Consider the following 13,223-nt stretch of genomic DNA (forward strand, 5'->3'; position numbering starts at 1 on the left):
CAGATGAAGGGGGAGATACAGGTTAAAGAAGGATTTTTAAGCGTTGAGACATGGATGTGTATGTGTGCCATTCAGAGGGTGAATTGGCAAGACAAAATATTAAAGTGCCTTTGAATGGGGGTATGGTATTAGGTGCCAGGCACACTGGTTTGAGTGTGTTAAGAACTGCAACGCTGCTGGGTCTTTCCCGCTCAACAGTTTCCCGTGTGTATAAGAAATGGTCCAAAACCCAAAGGACATCCAGCCAACTTGACACAACTGTGGGGAAGCATTGGAGTCAACATGGGCCTTGTGGGGAAGCATTGGAGTCAACATGGTCCAGCATCACTGTGGAATGCTTTTGACACCTTGTAGAGTCCATGCCCTGATGAATTGAGGCTGTTCTGAGGGCAAAAGGAGGTGCAACTCAATATTAGGAAGGTGTTCCACATTTCTTGTTTACCCAGTGTATTTTGTACATGTACATTCAGTGGTCAAGTTTATTAGGTACACCACCCCGTTCACAAATCTTTCGCTCCTACAGACAGTGATGCACGTGGCCGTGGCTTGCTATATAAAGCAGGCGGGCAGGCAGTGAGGCATTCAGTTACTGTTCGATTGAACACTAGAATGGGCAAAACTCGTGACCTAAACGACTTTGAGCAGTGGAGGATCCTCAGGGGAGGACCATCCTCAGTGAATTGCATATAAATTCAAACAGTAGCCTTAGCAGTACTCTGTAGGTTGGCACCATGGTGTAGCTGGAGGACACTTAGTTTCTTTCCTCCTCTGGGTACGTTGACTTAAATACAAAACCTAGGCGGCACATTGTTCCCACCCAGGATCAGATAATTAATCTAGTATTGAAAGCACAAGCTACAGCTAGCTAGCGCTGCGGTGCATAACATGTCGTGAGTAGTTGACTCAAAGAGAGAGAAAGACAATAGTTGAACAGTCTGAACAAAATCATTTATTCAAAAATGACCTTCACTTACTTAGTGAATGCAGCTAGCTAGTTTAGCCTACTCAAACAGAGAGGGATGCTATGTTAGCTAGCTGGCTATGGCTATGGCTATCCAACACTGGAACTCTTCCAAGTCAAGGTAAGCTTTTGGTTTTATTAATTTATTGCGAACGGGGCCCACCAGTGTAACTGCTTGCTGCTGACTGTACTGAATGATTGTAGCGTGTCTACAAATGCGTTAGTTCTAGTAGTTATGTTGACTATGTCGTTAATATGGTGACAATGATGTAGGCTGTGTGTAGGGGTTATGATATGAAGGTTTGGCTTGGAGAGTTTTTTTTCCACCTGGTCACAGAAAGCGGATGTGTTGTGCACTGAAGTCTATAAGCGATGGGAAAAGTGAGAGGAGGAGAGCACGTAGATGCGAGAAGGAATTATACAACAATCAAAGGGATCATGCTGTTTGTATGTGGCTGCAAACAGAACAAAACAGGGTGAAAAACATACATGAATTTGCCCAATAGAAACTGTTGTTTTCAACTGTTGGACTAATGATTACACCCTAGATCAGCTAGATAAGGGCAAGAGTGTGCAAGCCGGTATTGAATGTGTCAATGTCTGTCACCTTGATTACTCAAATTTCTCTAAACCTGTGCAATTACATTGTAAACTTTAATTCATAGGCTAGGTTGTAGCAACCTCATGAAGCGTATAGGGAAAATTTGAGTATCATGCAGTAGCCTAAACCTGTTGATGTTACATTGAGCTGGGTGAATGGAATAGGAATGACAGTCATCCAATATACATTAATAGAAATAAGGCCATGTTCATAAAACAAATATTGTATATACAGTACCAGTCAAAAGTTTGGACACACCTACTCATTCAAGGGTTTTTCTTTATTTGTACTATTTTCTACATTGTAGAATAGTAGTGAAGACATCAAAACTATGAAATAACACATATGGAATAATGTAGTAACCAAAAAAGTGTTAAACAAATCTAAATATATTTTAGATTCTTCAAAGTAGCCACCCTTTGCCTTGATGACAGCTTTGCACACTCAAGGCATTCTCTCAATCAGTTTCATGAATAATGCTTTTCCAACAGTCTTGAAGGAGTTCCCACATATGCTGAGCACTTGTTGGCTGCTTTTCCTTCACTCTGCGGTCCAACTCATCCCAAACCATATCAATTGGCTTGAGAACGGGTGATTGTGGAGGCCAGGTCATCTGATGCAGCATCATCATTCTCCTTCTTGGTCAACTAGCCCTTACACAGCCTGGAGGTGTGTTTTGGGTCATTGTCCTGTTGTAAAACAAATTATAGTCCCATAACGTGCAAACAGATGGGATGGTGTATCGCTACAGAATGCTGTGGTAGCCATGCTGGTTAGTGTACCTTGAATTCTAAATAAATCACAGATAGTGTCACCAGCAAAGCACCCGGTGGGAACCACACGTGCGGAGATCATCTCTTCACCTACTCTGCGTCTCACAAAGACACTGCAGTTGGAACTAAAAATCTCAAATTTGTACTCGTTTCCGGATCGACTGACCGTCATGTCTTAAAGTAATGATGGACTATTGTTTCTCTTTGCTTATTTGATCTGTTCTTGCCATAATATGGACTTGGTCTTTTACCAAACGAATTAAGGAGGAAATAAAAAACACAAATTAACTTTTAAGAAGGCACACCTGTTAATTGAAATGCATTCCAGGTGACGACCTCGTGAAGCTGGTTGAGAGAATGGCAAGATTGTGCAAAGCTGTCATCAACGCAAAGGGTGGCTACTTTGAAGAATCTCAAATAGAAAATATATTTTGATTTGGTTGAACACTTTTTTGGTTACTACATGATTCTGTATGTGTTATTTCATAGTTTTGATGTCTTCACTATTATTCTACAATGTAGAAAATAGTACAAATAAAGAAAAACCCTTGAATGAGTAGGTGTGTCCAAACGTTTAACTGGTACTGTATTTTAAATGGCAACGACCGCCACTGGATCGACAGTGCCAGACTCGCCAGTTTCAGTATCTCTGAAACGGCTGGCCTCTTGGACTTTTCACGCACGACAGTGTCTGATTTACCGAGAATGGTTACAAAAAACATCCAGTCATCTGTAGTCCTGAGATTGAAGGAGAATGGCATGAATTGTGCAAGCTAACAGGTGGGCCACAAACAGGCAGATAACGGTGCAGTACAACAGTGGTGTGCAGAACGGCATCTCGGAATGCACAACTCGTTGGTCCTTGTTACGAATGGGCTATTGCAGCAGACGACCACACCGGGTTCCACTCTATCAGCTAAAAACAAAAAGAAGCATCTCCAGTGGGCACGCGATCACCAACACTGGACAATTGATCAGTGGAAAAACATTGCCTGGTCTGCTGAATCCCGTTTCCTGTGGCATCATTCTAATGGCAGAGTAAGGATTTGGCGTAAGCAGCATGAGTCCATGGCCCCATCCTGCCTGGTGTCAACGATACAGGCTGGTGGAGATGGTGTGGGGATTGTCTTCCTGGCACACATTAGGTCCCTTGATACCAATTGAGCAATATTTCCATGCCCCAAAAAAGTCTGGTTTTTCTAGGGGCAAAGGAGGGCCCAACCCGGTAAAAGATGGTTGTAACTAATAAACTTGATCCCAGGAAGAGCTAATGGGGATCCATAACAAATACAAAACTGGCCACTGAGTGTATATGTCACTCTTAAAGTTGACAGTTCTGTAAGTGGCTTTGGATAAAAGTGTCTGATAATGACTATTTTATATTATAACATGCAAGTGTCTCACAATTGAAGTGTATGGGAAGTGCGTAATCAGAATTTGCTCTTCGTATGCACCCACCAGTGATTGATATTCACCATGGATTCTATTGGTAGTGGTACAGCTGTGAGTACTGACTGTTGATGTGTTTTAGTGATTTATAAAGGCATAGGGAGTGGCACAGTGCTATTGAGGCTTACCCTCTGTACTGGTTGTAGTGTACAAGTTTTTTTTAGCATCAGCCGTTCCAAATTCTGGAGATCAATTTTGTTCTATTATGTTGTTCTATTATGTACTCATGGCTGTGCAATGAATTTCTCTGCTGGGACAATGTCGTTTGAATTCAATTTAATTAAATTTGTTTTGACCCATCTCTCGTTACACACACACACACACACACACACACTTGTAATTATTTTCTAATTCTGTTTTTATGAACAGGAGCCTATTGCCTGTCCGTGTTGGACTATGACAACACTAAAGGTCTCAACGTCAAACACTACAAGATACGCAAGCTAGACAGCGGCGGTTTCTATATCACCTCACGCACCCAGTTCAGCAGTCTGCAGCAGCTGGTCTTCCACTATCGCAGTAAGTAACACATTATAATCACATTTGTAACGCCTTTGCTACTTACTTACAAAAATTCCTATTATACAGAGAGTAACATCAAACTTGAAGTGAATGTTTTTGTATTTATTTGTCCATGTACTATAATATGCATGTCAAGGTCATGATGGGGGCAATTGTCATTCTGTTTTCCAACTAGTGTAAAGTGAGTAGTACATTCTATCTATCTACTTTTTCTTACATGGTATGCAGTGTCTTTGTCAAGCATATTGATCATGCGTCAAAGTGAAACAGAATAGAGGCTACACAGACATTGCTCAATAACTCAATAAGAATATCAAACAGATTGGCACATCTGACAATTATCAGAAATGTCTCGCAGAAAACTCTGCTTCTACTGTCTAATCTGGATAGTGCTAACAAGGGTGGACAGTGCTAAATGTCTAGGTGGTAACAGTATGCCTCTTTCTATCTCTCCCTACCTAACCCCAGAGCATGCAGACGGGCTGTGCCACTGTCTGACGGAGGTGTGTCCCGTGCTGAAGCCTCAGACCCAGGGCCTGGCCCGCGATGCCTGGGAAATCCCACGGGAATCGCTCCACCTCGACCTCAAACTGGGCCAGGGATGTTTTGGAGAGGTCTGGATGGGTAAGATGCGCGTGCACGCATGAGCCTTTTACAGATATATTTGTATCTGCATTTAATCCACCAAAAAGGATTGATATTATAGAATGCAGAGAACACGCTTGGAGAGAAAAAGCCATTCTAATCCTATCTTGCCTTGGCACGCTACAGCAAGGCTGGACACTGCATAAAAGTCGATTTATGCTTGATCCGGCAATGCAGTCCGAAGGCCTAGGACGGATGGCTAAATACCAATACATTGAAAATGTGTCCTATGTCGTTGTTTTCCAGCTGGCTAGCATGAGGTAGCTCAGTCTTCAGATACACATTTTTTTTTGCTGGAATCAGTGCAGTTTATCCTCCTTTCACTAGAGTAACACACAGTTTTTCCATCCCAAAAAATCTTGTCTTTCTTGTGCTCTTAAATTCTATGTGGCTCTTACATTAATTATCTTTCCTCAAATGAAAAAAATCTGCTTTCTGAGTACCTTTTGAAGGGCTGTTTTAAGCCCATCATACAGATTTGTTTAAAAAAAATTCATTCCAATTTCATGTATTTCACCTATGTATTTCATATAAGAACTGTGTGGTTGCTTGTGGCAGAAACGTGCGCCTGTACCATGGGTCGTCTGGGTTGCCGAGAGAAATAATGTACTCCTTTAGCTACGTTGGCTCGGGTCTCTGACCTATAGCTTCTGTGTTTCCACAGGGAAGTGGAACGGTACAACGCGGGTGGCCATCAAGACTCTGAAGACGGGCACCATGTCCCCAGAGGCCTTCCTCCAGGAGGCGCAGGTCATGAAGAAGCTGAGACACGAGAAACTGGTGCAGCTCTACGCTGTGGTGTCTGAGGAACCCATCTACATCGTCACTGAGTACATGACCCAAGGTAACTGTAGACCACACACATCATCATTATTATCAGTATGGCTGTCCATTGTTTCCAAAAATAATGTTGCTTCTGGGGATGAGTTGTAGAACAGATGTGGCTACCACTATTGTTACAAACACATACATTATCACGTAAGTAGGGAATAGGGTGCCACGTAATCATAATCATCTTAATCATCATAATCACTTAGTACATGAGGCACACACACTCTTCATCATCATCATCACTGACTACAATGGACTATGGTTCAGCTGGCATGTGCATGCTCACACACATCATGTTCTTGTGTTCCCTCCCTCCTGCCTTCTCTCTCTCAGTATGCTGATAACGCTGTCGCTCCCACAGGTAGCCTGTTGGACTTCCTCAAAGGTGACACGGGCAAGCTGCTACGTCTACCCCAGCTAGTGGATATGGCATCTCAGGTGGGACATTCAGTGCAATGTTGATTATACCTTTCATGTAATTATATTATTTAAGTCAATTTAAGTTATTTTGCCATCTTCTTTTGTTCCCCTCCTTTCTTCACCTTATCCCCTGATGGTCCCTCTTTCTGCTGTATCTATTCTTCCTCTCACTTTTTATCTTTTTCCCTCTACCCATTCTCATCCTCTAACTCTCTCTCTCTCATTTCATCTAATTTCCCCTCTACTCTCCCAGATTGCAGCAGGGATGGCATACGTAGAGAGGATGAACTACGTCCACAGAGACCTCAGGGCTGCCAACATCCTCGTAGGAGACAACCTGGTGTGTAAAGTGGCCGACTTCGGCCTGGCCCGCCTCATAGAGGACAACGAGTACACTGCCAGACAGGGTAAGGCTTCAGTCCAGGTCAAATCTGTAGTTGTGTGTCCTAAACCTGGTTTTGGAGGACCCGTGTTTAATCTGGTTTTCCTTCCAACTGGTCTCTGTGTATAAAGTGGCCAACTTCCCCTCCTCTTAGAGGATAATATATACACTGCCAGACAGGGTAAGGCTCTGGTCCGGGTCCAATATCTCTAGGTACGTGAACTGACATTGTGATGCCAGGACAACCTCTCCCTCAACGTCAGCAAAACAAAGGAGTTGATTGTTGACTTCAGGAAGCAAAGACATCGCACATCAACGGGACTGCAGTAGAGACTACAGTTTTAAGTTCCTCTGCGTCCACATCACCAAGGACTTGACATGGACCAACAACACCACCACTCTTGTCAAGAGGGCACAACAGTGCTTCTACTTCCTAAGGCAGCTGAAAAAATGTGTTATGCCACCCCCGGGTACTCTCCTAATACTACCGCTGCACCATCGAGAGTGTCCTGACCGGTTGCATCACGGCTTGGTACGGATATTGCTCCGTCCACGAATACAAGGTCCTCCAGCAGGTGGTGAAGACGGCCCAGTACATCACTGGGGCCGTGTTCCCACCCATCCGGGACATCTACATGAAACCGTGCCTGAGGAAGTCCTGCAGCATCATCAAGCCGTCAGACTGCTTGTAGCGGATTTCGAATAGCCGTGGGAAAAGCAGTTGCAAGATTGAGACGCACATCCAAAATCCAATTAGAAACCCTAGAATTCAAATGAAACCGATGACTTCATGAATAAAACTTAAAAACATTTTATTTGTAGAATCCATAATGATAAGTGCAAGGTAAACAAAGGTTCTAATATTCCAGGTAAACTAAAAAGGTCAAGGTAAAACATATGTGGTTCAAATGTATGCCAACTCGGTATCCCAAACATTTTTCACCCCTGGTAGGCCTTCCTTCTGAAATGACTGCAACACTTAACAAAGAGCTGCAGTTAGTTTCAAAGTGGGTGGCAAGGAATAAGTTAGTCCTACATATTTCTAAAACTAAACGCATTGTATTTGGGACAAATCATTCACTAAACCTCAACTAAATCTTGTAATAAATAATGTGGAAGTTGAGCAAGTTGTGACTAAACTGCTTGGAGTTACCCTGGATTGTAAACTGTCATGGTCAAAACATATTGATACAACAGTAGCTAAAATGGGGAGAAGTATGTCCATAACAAGGCAGGTCCTACAGGCCCTAGTTTTGTCACACCTGGACTACTGTTCAGTCATGTGGTCAGGTGCCACAAAAAAGGACTTAGGAAAATTGCAGTTGGTTCAGAACAGGGCAGCACGGCTGGCCCTTGGATGTACACAGAGAGCTAATATGAATAATATTCATGTCAATCTCTCCTCAATATGCATGTCAATCTCTCAAAGTGGAGGAGAGATTGACTTCATCACTGCGTGTATTTATGAGAGGTATTGACATGTTGAATGCACCAAGCTGTCTGTTTGAACTACTCATGCGCACAGCTCGGACGCCCATGCATACCCCACAAGACATGCCACACAGTCCCCAAGTCCAGAACAGACTATGGAAGGCGCACAGTACCAAATAGAGCCATGACTACATGGAACTCTATTTCACATAAAGTAACTCATGCAAGCAGTAAAATTGTATTTAAAAAACAGATCAAATAAACCCAATATGGAACAGCGGCGACTGTGTATCAACACAAACATAGTCACAGACACATGCATACACACACACGATAGCATACGCACTATACACACACGTACACATGGATTGCACAGACACATGCATACACACACACGATAGCATACGCACTATACACACACGTGCACATGGATTTTGTACTGTATATATGTGGTAGTGGTGGAGTAGGGGCCTGAGGGCATACTGTCTGTGAATGTATTGTAACTGCCTTAATTTTGCTGGACCCCAGGAAGAGTAGCTGTTGCCTTGGCAGCAGCTACTGGGGATCCATAATAAATACAAATACATATACTTCCTGTCTCTTATACCCAATAGGTAGCTATCTGGGCAGGCCCACCCGTACCACCAACTAATGGAGGCTAGAGGGCATAATTGACCTATTTCTATTTCAAATCATAGGTCCATATTAATAGATCTCATAACCAAAGAATGCATACACCATACCTGTATATAGAAATCAAATATGATATTCTAAATGTCATCTAAAATTGTCTCCAGTGACCCAAGTCATAGACTGTTCTCACTGCTACCGCACGGCAAGCGGTACCGGAGCACCAAGTCTAGGTCCAAAAGGCTTCTTAACAGCTTCTACCCCCAAGCCATAAGACTGCTGAACAATTAATAAAATGGCCACCTGGACTATTTGCATTGACACCCCCCCTCCTCCTTTGTTTTTACACTGCTGCTACTCTCTGTTTATTATCTATGCATAGTCACTTTACCCCTACCTACATTCACTCGGACATTCACTCGGTACTGGTACCACCTATATATAGCCTCATTATTGTTATTTTATTGTCACTTTTTTATATATTTTTTACTTTAGTTTATTTAGTAAATATTTTCTCTTTCTTGAACTGCACTGTTGGTTAAGGGCTTGTAAGTAAGCATTGTATTCGGCACATGTGACAAATATACTTTTATTTGAATAAACAAATATTTGCATAACCAAGGAAATATGAAAACTGGCTCCAACCCAACAACCCATAATTGCTAACTGCTCTAAGCAAAGCAATTACCATAACCATAAATGGAGCCTAAGTACCATATTATAAAAATGTCTTTATACATTCTTTCAAAAGTTTTCTTTGGAAAAATGTATCCCACTGCTTGCTTGCTTCTGAAGCTAAGCAGGGTTGTTCCTGGTCAGTCTCTGGATGGGAGACCAGATGCTGCTGGAAGTGGTGTTGAAGGGCCATGGTTGCCCTTAGTTTGAAGATTTAATCCGGAGACAGGTCTTTTCTCCATCTCATTAGCTATCATACTCGAATTCCACTGATTTCAAAACTCAATCCTCCAGAAAGTGGAGAGCATACACATAATGTTAGTTAGAGAGCAAGCCAGCTAACAGAACACTAACTTTACTACGCTATACATTTTTAAAAACGCGTTAGAGAGGATTACCTAGACATACTGACCAGCTCCAATAGACAGAAGCGTGGCAGACCAATCAAAACTCATCTCTTGGCATGTCCAGCCCACTCATTATCTCAGCCAATCATGGCTAAACCAACTAGGCTCGTAATTTTAACAATTTTATTTGTTTTTATAGATGGCATACAAGTTTGTTAGTAAGGCACATGAAAGTTGACATGTTCGAGAAGGCATTTCTGCCAAAAAACGCATTTTGATTTAAATAAAAAAGTTTACGTTCAAACGGCTCTCCTGTGAAGTAGTGACATAGTTTCTTGAACTCGTTTCTTGAAACGGGTCACATATGTTAGTCCTATCAATGATAGAATGATAATTTTGACGTGTACCAACACATGGGTGTGATCATTCTACAGTGTTCCCTGCAGTGTACGCTCAAACCGGTGTGATTTAGAAGCTTTATGTAACGGAGAAGCAGGTGCAGGGGGTGCATGTTAATAAAGCCATAAACATGGAACGATACAAAACAAAAGTATCGTCTGGACATGAAACATAACCAATACTGCCTGGGGAATGGAACTAAGGGAGTGACAGATATAGGGGAAGTAATCAGTGAAATTATGGAGTCCAGGTGTGTCTCCTGATGAGGCGCAGGTGCGTGTAACGATGGTGCCAGGTGTGCGTAATGCTGGTTTTCAGAGCCAGTGATTTAGTAAACCGGCGACGTTGAACGCAGGAGACGGGGAGCAGGAGCAGACGTGACAGCTTATTTACAACGTTTAGTTTCGATTGAAGCAGTCAGCGTTTGAGCTGGCAACACTGTTTTTTTCACAGAAACATTTTGCACAAACGCAGTCCGTACAACATTATGTTCTGAATGTGACTTCTGAATGTTTCTTTCTGGAAGTAATGTTAAGACATACACAAAATTGGCGACAGCGTAACACAATCATCCAAACCGGGAAATGTAGGCTACATTAGTCCTAGCGCTAATTAAGGAAATATGGACCTAACACAAGCAGTCATATTTTTCTAACCATAATTTGAACTAGCTAATATAAATGCAATTCACAAATCATTACATCACAGGTGAGCTCACCATTGATCAAAATAATTGAGTAAAACACTTTCTAAAAATCGAAAGTAATCCGACAATGGGTAGTTTGTTCGTGACACCATGTTTTTTTTTTCCTGGTCAACTAAAGATAAGAGACAAGATGAGTTTGATACCTTTGCAGTATGCATGTTGAAGGGGTCTTGTCGTCTACCATCATTCACTTCCCTTCATTCACTTCTGGAAGTTTACTCGAAAGATGAGTGAACCATCCCTCACCTCATTTTTTTATAACATCTGTTCTGACAGATTTATGTAACACCCAGAATGCATTGTATAATGTCAACAAACATGGTGCCACACAGCTGGCAAATAGCTTAGCATTAGCTCTTCATAATCAGTACAACCTTCAAACTATTTTACACACATCATATGTCTCCATTACAATCTATGCAAGAATCGGATGTGCATGATTTGTCACCAGCACTTGAAAACGTGAATAAAAAAGTAAATACGTTATTCTTCATACATACATATGGTATGCAACAGTAGAAACGACAACACGATATACAGAAAATAAGGCACTTACTTTGATTGGAGCGCACACGTCCAAAGTTATTATTTGTAAGGAAAACAACAATGAAGGCAATGCGATCGCCAGCCAGAAAATGTGCCAGGGGGAAAAAGTTTGTGCTAGACTGTGCAAATGTCTGCATATTTGGTCTGGGGAAACAATGGGGAGGTGCTTAGGCTCTCATTGAAAAGAGAAGTTTGTCCGGTTCAGTAAAGCCTCAAACATAAATTTGGCTACTTCTATGTGAATTAATGAGGAGACGGAACACACCTCAATTCAAACTGTTGTTAGAAAATAAAACTTGTTCAAAAATCATTTCAAATTGACAAGTTGAAATATAGCCTATAGATGATTAGCAGCCCGTGTGTGTCTTGGTTTGAGAGCAGCGCGGGTTAACTGTCCTGTTGCGTAACAATCGCATTTTGGTGAGTGTATTCTGACATCACGAGCATAAAATAATTAGCTGGGGTGACGGTTAGAGATATTTGAAACCTCAAATGAAAAGGTTAAGATATCAGATTTTTTGTTTATAAATACTTTTCTACAATGACACACTTAGCTAGTAACACACCTCATTCCTTTCTGTTAGCATGTGTACGTAGTACACCATCATGCTTTTTGGATACGTGTCTTTTCAGATTCAACAATGATTCTTCTATTGTGGAACCTACATCACCGCATTCCCTCTTGCTTTTGGTCCTCCTTATCTTTGTAAGTCGCCTTGATTCTGCACCTGTGTGTTTTATTTTTTTTCCAGAAAATATATATTTTTACGAACTACCAGACCAGTAGCTAAAGCAAGGGGCTATAGCAGCGCACAAGTAGCCTATAGATGCATGCTGGACCGGGCATGCCCTGAGCTAGTGAAGTGAGCGGTATTGGAGCTAAATTGAAGCGGGTGAGAAAGCCGACGCTACAGCTTTTCCGGAAACTCGCTCCACGCTCCAGTCAATTTGGGCACACTCCGCTCCAGCTCCACTTCACTCACATACTCAGACCAATCAGTAGCTCAACATTGGCATTGATTTGGGTCAACTCAACATCCCTAAGATACGGCCACCATCTGAGGTTGTCTTGCGAGTGAATGTTGTCTTTGGTGACATGGATACTTGGTTGTGCGTAGACGTCTGGCAACTGAAGGAAAGTGTTGCTCTTGAGACCAGCCACTTCTAACCCGGTGACCTTGCGACTGGAGACAGGCTTTTCCTGGTCCATTGTCTTCAGAAGGATCTCCATTTTCTTACCTTTAGCATTTTAGCTGAGTCATCAGTTCCTCAGTGTAAAACGTTGCTTTCCTCCCAGGGTCAAGGAAAGCATATGTTTGCACAATTTTTCTCCCTTTCGAGGGTTTGACCTGAAGTTGTACAATGGCGAGAGCACACTCTTTCCTACTGGCCCTAGTATGACTGCTGACGTTTAAGGGGACCATTACACTTGTCACTAGTGCCTTTTCAGTGGCTTCTGTAGGAGCCGCCGCCTCAGCCTGCTGGTGGTTATTCTTTTCCCTTTCAAAGTGCAACAAACTTTGGTGCTTTTGATTACACTGTTGTCAGGTCATGTGCTTCTGACAGGTCTTACTCATACTCTATGTCCCCTTGTGAGACATCCAATGTAGAAGCTTTTGCTTTTGAGAAATTCAACTTTCTTCTAGTTTTGGCCTAATGTTTCAACTTCTGACAGAATTCCAATGCATGATCACGGTCACAGAAAATGTAGTTTCTTTAAAGGCACCTGATGTGTTGTCTTGCTTTCTGTCTGTGCTGGAGTTTGATTTCACAGCTTTTTCAGTTACTGCTCCAACTGTGGTGGCAAACCTGCTCTTCCTGCTGGAGGGTTTAACCCTTTGCATTGAGTCTGTGGACTTAAGCTTGGAACCTGACCTTTTGAACTGTGGTGTCTTGAATGTCACC

General features: G+C 42.3%; 1 protein-coding gene across 1 annotated transcript in view; it reads left to right on the top strand.

Moving 5' to 3' along the window:
• The window catches only part of LOC120026609 (proto-oncogene tyrosine-protein kinase Src-like), a 30,576-nt gene that overhangs the window by 6,705 nt on the left and 10,648 nt on the right, over positions 1–13,223 (top strand). Inside the window, exons 5-9 of the mRNA XM_038971415.1 lie at positions 4,154–4,303; positions 4,775–4,930; positions 5,616–5,795; positions 6,144–6,220; positions 6,456–6,609. Coding sequence (XP_038827343.1) covers positions 4,154–4,303; positions 4,775–4,930; positions 5,616–5,795; positions 6,144–6,220; positions 6,456–6,609 — 717 coding nt within the window. The remainder of the gene's footprint in view (positions 1–4,153; positions 4,304–4,774; positions 4,931–5,615; positions 5,796–6,143; positions 6,221–6,455; positions 6,610–13,223) is intronic.

Source organism: Salvelinus namaycush, chromosome 2 (genome assembly GCF_016432855.1).
Source record: "Salvelinus namaycush isolate Seneca chromosome 2, SaNama_1.0, whole genome shotgun sequence".
In the NCBI taxonomy this organism is placed as follows: Eukaryota; Metazoa; Chordata; class Actinopteri; order Salmoniformes; family Salmonidae; genus Salvelinus; species Salvelinus namaycush.